Here is a 10,509-nt window from a genome sequence, read left to right on the forward strand (position 1 = left end):
TCTTCCTCCCCCGTCATTGTCTCTCTATCTCTCCCTCTAGTCGACGCGGCAGCGCCCCACTTCTCTCCTCTCCTCTTCTTTTTTTCCTCATCTTCTCCTCAACTTTTTCTTCTCCTCCTTGAAGCATGATCGTGGAACCATGGCCACGAATGGCTATGTGGGTTTGCAAAGAGATTCACAGCCATTCGTGACCGTGGTTCTCTGCTAAGATTTGTTGTCGTTTTTTTTTTTATGATTTTTTGTGGATAGATCTATGATTTTGTGGATTTATTGTTGTTTTGAAATTTTTTTGTATTTTCTAGTTGTTTTGTCGTGGGTGGGTGGTGGGCAGGGTTGGCCGGGTAGACCGCCATGGGAGCCAATCAACCAAAACAAACTTAGAAGATATTGATCTTCTGTGTTTGCAGCATATAATTATCATCCTTGTTTTATTCATGACTTCGGTTAACATAGTGCATTTGACCATTTTAATGTTCATAAATAAAAGCTATCATTATTTGAAAATTATAGTAAAATAAATGAGTGTAAATAAAAATGCATTTCGATAAAATATTAATAAATAAGAACATTGAATTTAAAAAAATATGACCGTTATATATGTTAAATAAGGAAATTACAAAAAATATTAAAATATAATTTTAATAATTTAATAAATCTATACATAATCCAATTATTTGCGATGTATAGGAAGCATATTAATTAATTACATAATCAGATGACATTTTTAGCTAAATTCTAACTATAAATTTAGAGAATATTAATAACTCTTAGAATACCACGCAACCCGAACAAGATAACATACATATATATATATATATATATATTTATATGCATGTATATAGAAAATTGTCAAATCATTTCGCTTCCAAGCTAGGAAAGTTAATATGCCGAAGACAGGCACAGGAGTAAATAGATATGTTTTTTTTCGAAGTGATATTTGTAATCAAGGAAAACGCAAATGCCACACAATTCCTTTAGAAAAAATGAGGAAGTACGGAATTACATGAAGAAAAAAAATGAATTTTTTAATAATAAACCTTATTATTTTTCAAAACAATTGTATAATACTTGTGCATTCTACGATTGTATGTATCATTACTTCTTTTTTTTTAATACGTTGGTTCATGTGTGCTTGCTTGTGAGGATATTTTTTTGTTTTCTCTATTTTGTTTATGGGAAACGCTGCACACCGGTCAAGCTGTTATTTCTTAATAACCAGCCCTCCAATAGTTAGGCACCACGTATGCATTTTATTTTACTTAGTTTGAGTTTGTCTACACCCGATGAGACCCCATACAGTCGTCCCTCACTTCTTCGTCTTCCCCTCAATACACTCCATCCCATTTCCAAACAATCTTGACCACTCATCTCAGAGGGAACTCGACCCCACACCCATCACGTCGGCAACTCGACCCCCCGACGGAGCTTGATCTAGACGGTGGCATGGAGGAAAATCGATTTCGAGAAAAAATTGTAAGATCTCCACCCAAATACCAAACTAATTTTCGAAGCTTTTCAAATTTATGAGTATTTTTGCAGGCTTCTTGATTTTGGTCATACAACTTTCTCAATAAAAGCATTAATTTTTTGTTTACGGGTATTTCGCAGTTTAAATACAAAATTCTCAATAAATTCTCAATGGTTGGGCAATGTTGTGTTAGATAGCTTCTTTAAGTGTGAATCTGCTACTTGGTTGTAAGTATTAATGTAAACTGGTGAAGAAGAAAAAGGAGAGCTGATTGGTGTTTGCGAAATCAGCAAATGAGGAAAACGACGGTCTTAAGGTGGTGAACTGGTGGCGGCGGATTCTGGTAGTGGTGGATGCTGGTGGTGGTGCTTTGCTTGGTGACGCACATGGACTTAAGATGAAGACTTCAAGTTATGCGTAGATGAAGTGAAATGTTTTATAGTGTTTTACAATTCAATCCCATGTGCATGAGTTTAACCTCATTATGGTGTAATTTCTGTTGTAGTGCCCTCCTTAGAGCATTCTCATTGGATTAGTTAAAAGTTAAATCTAATGAGAATTTAGCTATTAGGTCAATAAATTGCTCACATTGAATTAGGTATATTTCAAATATTTGGAATATAACTACAGTAATATCCAAATTAATTTTTAAATTTGGAACACACTATTCATTCATCAAATCATTTTTATATTATTTCTTTCTCTCTCCTTTTAATATCAATTATTTCTCTCTCCATTTTAAATGACAATTGAAAAAATATAATTAGAATACAATTACTAATTAATATATAATATTATGAATAGTAAAATATGATAAAATAAAATAAATTCATAATTAAAAAAATTAAAAAATTTTCAAAATTATTAATTACTCATTACTATATAATGAATAAATGAATAATCCAATTTAGAGATTTGATGTGAATAGTCAAAGTTAAATTTATCTTATATTATTTTATTATCATATAATGAAAAAATGGCTATTCCAATATAGAAATTTACGTGAATATAATAGTTAAATATTAAATTCATCTTATATTCATAAAAAATATATTTTAATTTTAACTTATTCAATGAGGCTGTTATTCTTTAAAAAACAGATGGATCGCTTAGCAGTTGCTGTGTTTGTTTATTGATTTATTTGCAGAAGACCGGTCGGGACTCGGTACGTACTTCTTCAACACCAAGACTGTTTGTTGGACAAGAAAACAAGCAGCTAGCTCGTGCACCTACTTTTCTTTTGAATTACCGGTCACCAAACATCTCACCAACGAAAAAGATCAAATCTCAATCATTCAAGCTGAGGACAGAGTATCATTTTATTTTATTTTTTAATCTTATTCTTATCATATTTTATATATTTTAAATGATTTTCATTTACGTGATCACTGATGAAAACAGTTATTCGTAATATGCATTATCAATATGTGTAGCTGAGAATGATAATATATATATATATATATATAAAATAAAAATTACTATCATTTTTTATTTTTATATTTTTAGATTAATGCGTGCGACTCGCAGGTGAGGGCAAGACTTTCTTCCAAATCGGATTAGAACAAATCTCACCCAACCTATTTATAAATAAGAATGGCAACTATCCATCAAACAAGTCATGACAATCAGTACATTTTGTTTACTTTAATTATAAATTAAAATAACATATTTCTCCGGACTTAAGTACCCGTCACATATTTTTAAATCGATTCCCGAAAACTTCTCTTTTTTTAAAAGAGTACGTTATAATGATACCTGCATAATTATTTTTGTAATATTTTTGAACATATTTTAAAATAAAAAAAAATATATAATGTAGTATTAGTTTTATAAATTATTTTTATAAAAATAACCCTCATTGATCAAAACATAGTTACATAAATAATTATAAACATAGTTATAGTTATAGCTATAAATTAATATTATATATAATTGTAAAATACGGATGTATAATTATTTTAAAAAAGATTAAATTTATTATTAAAAAATTAATTTATTTGATGGAAATTTATATTTACTCACGTTACTTTTAACAGCAAGTGTGTCATTTCTCTTTTCTTTTTCAGTACAAGTTACACATTGGGTGTACAGTAACATGAAGCAGTACTTATTTCACAAGTAGAGTATGGTTTTAAGGGAGAACCCAGCGCCATGAACTACTACTGATCATCATCATCGAACTGTTGCTTATTCGCCATGGAAAACCTAATGTCTTACGCTGCTTTCAGCTTCCTGATCTCCATTGTTATCATCAAGCTTGTATACAAGCACAACCGAAATGCACCACCCAGTCCATTTTCTCTGCCCATAATCGGCCACCTGCACCTCCTTAAACCGCCCCTCTACCAAACATTACAGGCCCTGTCTTTGCAGTACGGTCCGATCCTCTCTCTTAAATTTGGTTCCCGGTCTTGCATCGTCATATCTTCTTCTTCTGCTGTCGAAGAATGCTTCACCAAGAACGACATCATATTTGCAAATCGTCCCCACACCATGGCTGGTGATATTTTGACTTACAACTTAAATGCTCCAGCCTGGGCTCCCTACGGTCACTTGTGGCGAAACCTCCGACGGATTGTGAGCATCGAGATTTTCTCTCAGAACAGCCTTCAAAAGTCTTCCGTCGTCAGACAAGAAGAAGTTTACTCCCTTGTCCGCCGACTGTTCAAAGTCTCGAATAGGGAACCCGAGAAAGTGGAGTGCAGGTATGTTTTTTCACTTCTGATGTTCAATGTAATGATGAGGATGGTCAATGATGAGCAATGTGTTGGAGAGGAGGCTGCTGGCACGGATATGGGAAATAAACATCTCAAAGATATGAAGGAAACTTTCTTTGCAAACTTGGGAATGAATATATGTGATTTCATTCCAGTTTTGAGGTGGATTGGTTTCAAAGGGTTGGAGAAGAGAATGATGAAGTTGCACAGGAAGAGGGAGGGATTTTTCGGGCCTCTGATAGAAGAGATTAAGCGAAAGAATCAAACCAACTCTTTGAATAACGCTACCGTAAAGGACGTGGGAAAGAAGAGGACTCTGATTGAAGCTCTATCATCTCTTCATAAATCAGAGCCTGAATTCTATTCAGATGATGTCATGAAAAGCATCATTTTGGTAAGTAAATAGTGCTATAATTAGTCTTTTCCATTAATTATTGCTTAATGTTATATATTCACAATAGATTAGATCCTAAAGTTCTCTTCAAGGAACCTAGAATAGATAAAGATATACATGTGCATAAAACAGATCTTTCGAAGTTTCTCTCACACTCTAAGTTTTATAATTGAATAAAAACTTTAAAAAATATTTTATAGATTTTTTTCTATATTTTCTAATCTTCAGGATGGGTTTTGAATCGTACTTAAACAAATTCCCAGCACTTCTTAACAATGAAAATAATATGTAAAGAGTAATGTGAAATATAGTTATAAGATATACAAATTATCTCGCATAGTTCTCTTTTTTAAAAGATGGAGTCCACCAAAAAGTATTAATTTTCATACTTGTCACACATTTCTCTAATTTTTTTAAAGAGTGTGAATTTTGCACCCCTATTACTTTTATCGAGCATTATTCTAACGTAAATTAAGTAAAAAGATTATCAAATAGTTAAGTGTAGCGTTATTTCAATCAATAACACGTGCCAAGCAAGTATTATTAGCAAGAGAAATATTTTTCTTCTTCTTAGATTACGTTATCCTTGTCACAACTATATATTACAAGAAAATAGATATTTGTGACTATAATTTTTAGGCAAAAAATAATTATTTGTGAAGACAATACTCATTTTAATTAAAAATAATTATTTCACTAAAAATAACTGGTCACAAAATGTCATTCCTCTTTTAAGTATTGTTATATGACACGTTTCAGCTAGTGACATAGGATGACATATACATATATATATATATATATATATATATAGGTCAAAGTGACATCAAACAAACCCTGCTCTATTAGTAATTTAGTAGTGATCAATTGCAACTAAAGTACGGTAGTTACAGTTACCCTTCTTCTCTTAAGTTGATGTGTATCCTTCTTTGACCCTGGGATTAAAATGGACCTATTTATGGAGAAGAAGCTGCAAAGACAGATTTCCCTTCCCAGATGATCTGAAGCTCTCATTCACGTTATTCGTCTGATTTATCGTTAAGAATTTTCTTTACTAAAGATGTTAGCATAGCTTTGTGGTGCGGCCGTTGAAGTACTCCATCTACTTTCTAACATCACTGGATCATTTATTAATGTTTCAGATGATGTTTGCTGCGGGAACGGAGACAACAGCAATAACTATGGAATGGGCAATGGCACTTCTGCTGAATCATCCGGAGGTATTGCAGAAGCTTAAAGCAGAGATTGACGAGAAAGTCGGACATGAGCGCTTGATAAATGACTCTGATCTATCCAAGCTTCCTTATCTTCGTTCTGTCATCAACGAAACACTCAGACTCTATCCCCCAACGCCACTTTTATTACCCCATTTTTCTGCAGAAGACTGCACTGTGGGGGGATATAAAATACCGAAAGGGACGATGCTGTTAGCAAATGCATGGGCTGTGCATAGGGATCCCAAGCTGTGGGAGGAGCCCGACAAGTTCAAGCCAGAGAGATTTGATGAAATAAATGGAGATCAAAGAGATCACGCTTTCAAATTCATCCCGTTTGGGATAGGGAGGAGGCAATGCCCCGGTGCAGGCTTGGCACTCCGAATAAATTCATTGGCAATGGGTGCACTTATTCAGTGCTTTAACTGGGAAAGAGTTGAGAAGGAGATCATGGTGGACATGAACTTGGATCCGGGATTTGTTTTGGCAAAGGCTAAGCCTTTGGAGGCCGTTTGCAGTCCACGCCATGGAATGACTAATATTCTCGCTCAGCTTTGATTTTCTCTGCATGTAATTTAATTGCTGTGAAAAAGCGAAAACTTCCTTTGTCTTTTATTTCCTCTCTCTCTCTCTCTCTCTCTCTCTCTCTCTCTCTCTCTCTCTCTCTCTCTTCCTTCTTGGTTGAGAGGTTGCAATAAATGATTATTTTCCATATCATTTAATTTTTGTTGGATATGTAAAAAAAAAAATCTGTATTCAGAATTTGGGATCTTGCTGCGGTATTGAATGTTGATAAATAATATATCCAAATAATCAGAATTCTATATGGTCGTGGTACGTACGTACGTCCGGCACTATATATATAAAATGCTGGAAAATGATATATTATTCCATGTTTCAAAGTTCAATATATAGGCCAAAACATCTTATATAAAGATAATTGAATCCATCATATATATTGATTGACTCGTTGGCTATAAGGTACCGTTTAGATAGTGAGATGAGATAAGATAATTTTAAATAAAAATTAAAAATTAAATAAAATATTATTAGAATATTATTTTTTAATATTATTATTATTTTAAAATTTCAAAAAAATAAAATTATTAATTATATTTTTTTAAAATTTAAAAAAATTATAATAATCAAAATAAAATGACATGAAACCGTTTATATATCCAAATGAAATCTTAATATATAGGTCAGCTTCAAGAAGGTCAGGACTTTGGGCAGTGCACGTATATATATGTTTAATATTAATTTTAGGTATCATTAACTCAGATTTTGGTACTATGTTCATCCTTATATATATATAATTTATTCGCGGGATTATGTCGATCCATTGTCTTTCTTTCCTTCCCATTTTTTTAAGAGCAGAATCACGTGCATGTCTTTGATCATCAGCGATCGATCATCAGCTTCTCATTCAGAATCATGCATTTCTTTCTCCTTTTTGTTTTTCAATTGGATCGAGCTATCATCAATATTGGAGAAAATGTTCAAGAAACTAATAGATTGCGCTGTTCGAAATGAACTTGATCTTACATGACGAGAATACAGAGATAATGATCAGTAGAAGGTGCTACAACAAAATTATTTTGGAATGGAATTTTTTTCATCGCAAATTCGTCTTAACAAGTCTGTTGCAAAAAGTTTTGGGGCGAAATTTGTCATTTCACCTCGAAATGTATTATTTGAACGAAATTGTCATTTCATCTCAAAATGGTTTTTTTGGACGAAATTTATCATTTTTATTTGAGCATATAAGACTCACACTCTATATACCCAATTAAAAATATGTCATTTTATTTTTTTTATTCTATTTTACTTATAAATATGTCTAGAATCATTTTTATTACGTGGTTAAAAAAGTAAAATAACATATTTTTAAATGGGTATGTATGGTGTGAGACTTATGTCTAAAATTTTTCATTCTGTTTTGTTCAAATGAATTTTTTTTAGATGAGAAAATTTTTGTCCCTAACAGTCGTTCGAACTCCAAAAATAGCATTCAAACTGATTATTTTGCGATCCAAAAAAATTTGTTCCTTAATAGTCGTTCGAACAACAAAAATACTGTTCAAACATATTTGTTTGGAACAGTTTTTTTTTTTGGTCTCTATAGCCGTTCAAATGCCAAAAATACTATATAAACGTATTTTTGTTTAGAGAACTAGTTTCAAATATTGGTTCTTTGTAGCGAATAAAAATTGTCATAAATAATCATTTTTGGCATTTTAATTGCTAGAAATGATCATTTGCGACCAACTTTAATTGCTGAAAATGATTATTTGCAAATGAAAACTTTTTTGCAGCGGCCAAAACAATACACACTACAAGAAAAAAGGGTTTTACCGGCGATTTTTCTAGTGTTGCAATATAGAACGCCGCATTAGAGTGTTTATTGCGGCGATTTTTTAATCGCCGCTGAATTCCGTTGCGAAAACTGATGATTGAAGTTACTTATCGAGTTGCAGCGAAAATAGTATTTTTAACAGCGATTTATTTCGCCGGCAAATGAAAAAACCTGTTGCAACGCTCGATTTCGCCGTAATATAGTAAGTGGCGCCATTCCCCTAAAGATATTTTGTTTTTTCCCCCCGATTTCTTTCCCCCTCCACTTCTCTCTGTTCTTCCCCAATATTCCATCTCCAGCTTGCCTTTCCGAGAGATTTCATCTTCACCCACGTCCCCCGAACGATTTCATCTTCACTTTCGCCCAACCACCCAAAGCTTGCTCCTATACCACATTTTCCTCCCGCGGAAGCTACGGTCGAGATAGTATCCTCGAAATTGATTAGGAGCCGTGCGATTTCGTCTCTTTGAACCTGTGGGATTTGGGTCAGCTGCTTCCAACTGAGCTTGGTCGAGATTCAATTGAGGGATAGCATGGGTCCTTCTGTCACCACAGGTATGGCTGCAACTCAGTTGGAGTTTGGTAATGAATCGATTTTGCCGCGGGTTTCTTTACAAAATTAGGAGTTCTTTGTTGCTAGACTAATTTCTATCTGTACAGTTGTGAAATGTACCAGTAATTAGGGTTTCTTTTCACGAATTTTGCGTTCAATATCTGCATTTTGCACTGATTCACAGAACTCATGTCCGTGGCTCGAACATTGAATGACCCAGTAAAATATTGCTATTTTGCATGTTATTATCTTATACTAATTAGTTGTTACTAAATTATAGATAATCTCAAGTTTATAGTCCTACTTGTTTTGAGCTATGAACCTGTTCTCATAACAGAATGTACAGATATTAATCAATTAGTGTTTCGGTAATTAGTAGGAAATCTGTATTCTTCTGGGACTATTCCCTGGTGCAGTCACCAAGAGAGTGACATTAGAGTAAAATTTATTTGCATTGCATAATAATTTATTGGGACATCTCATGACAAAATAGTATTGAAGTGTGGCTGAGCCTAAAAGAAAATAGTGGTTTCAGAAACTTCATGTGATTTTATGGTACGGTTACATTTATATGAAAAACATGTGCTACGTTCTTTTTATGGAATTAATCGTGGGATATGATATATGAGTCTTATATTAGTATGGAACCATTACTATGTTATATTTGAAATGATAACGATACAAGAGGATACGTAAAATGTGTAAACCCTAAACATTTTTAGTGTTTATGGGAAGGATAATTATACCAAATAACATTGAGAAAGTGTAGTATTCAAATAGAGAAGAGTTTGTGGGAATGACAGCTATCCTTGAAGGGAAAGTTCCCTATGTAGATAAATTTTTTGAAGTGCTTCCCTACATAGTACAAGATTTTTAATTTACATTTAATACTATGATTTTAGTTTTCGTTTTTATTTTAATCTTATTTTTTATTTAATAAATGAGGCTCATATATTACACCCAGTTTAATCAATCATACTTATCGAGTCGTGGACTTACCTTCCACCTGTAAAATTTCTTATTTTACAGATATTAAAGAGGAGCATGCAAATAAAGAGGACATATAGGAGGGTTAGAATGAGAGCTAGGAAATACGTGTCATCTATAAAATTGGGGCATGACAAAAATGCCTTCCATAGAATCTAAAATCATCTTACTTAACACCTCATTAAGGTACTGAAAAAAAAAAATGGTTCTAAGGTCAATCAAATTGCTTTGTCAAAATTGAGAATCAATATAGGTAAGCTAAAAAATATATCAATATGTATTTCTTAGGGTATTCCGAAATTAGTTTAGGATAATTTCGAAATAATTAGCCTATATATATACATGCCATGTACCATCAACATTCTAAGTCTGTTGTTTCCGATGCATTAAAGAATTTGCAATTTGGAGTTTTTTAGAAGAAGTTATGGCAAGTTTACAATAGGCCAGGTGCCTGAGATGGCAGAATGCTATGAAGTTTTATTATAGTTCATAAGTTTTATCATTTTTAAGGATAAGTGACAAGGCTTGAGGAAATTTTTCCTATTGCTATGATCCCCAAGCATGACCCTGTACGAATTTGGTTCTTTTTTGAGCAAGTTTCCAATTCTCATGAACTGATAAATGTTGTCTTGATAGACTGAACATATTCTCATTTTTCTGTGCTCTTGAAATTGGATTTGTGCTAGCTAGGGCCTTTTTTCTTTAATCCTCTTGGGCAAACTTTGCTGCCCAAATGTAGATAGGAAATGCCTCATTTACCCACAACAGACTTCATATACATCTTGTGTGCTAGAATGAGTTATTTTTACTGGTTTGAGTGCAT

At 33.0% G+C, this 10,509-nt stretch overlaps 1 protein-coding gene across 1 annotated transcript; it reads left to right on the top strand.

Annotated features, from left to right (window-relative positions):
- The first annotated feature begins 3,524 nt into the window (after window positions 1-3,524).
- Window positions 3,525-6,603, top strand: LOC109008360 (cytochrome P450 81C13-like). The gene is made up of 2 exons (XM_018988429.2): window positions 3,525-4,579; window positions 5,719-6,603. The coding sequence occupies exons 1-2, from the start codon at window positions 3,665-3,667 to the stop codon at window positions 6,346-6,348; spliced, it is 1,545 nt and encodes a 514-aa protein (XP_018843974.2). The 5' UTR covers window positions 3,525-3,664; the 3' UTR covers window positions 6,349-6,603.
- The last annotated feature ends 3,906 nt before the right edge of the window (window positions 6,604-10,509 follow it).

This window comes from Juglans regia, chromosome 6 (assembly GCF_001411555.2).
Source record: "Juglans regia cultivar Chandler chromosome 6, Walnut 2.0, whole genome shotgun sequence".
Classification (NCBI taxonomy): domain Eukaryota; kingdom Viridiplantae; phylum Streptophyta; class Magnoliopsida; order Fagales; family Juglandaceae; genus Juglans; species Juglans regia.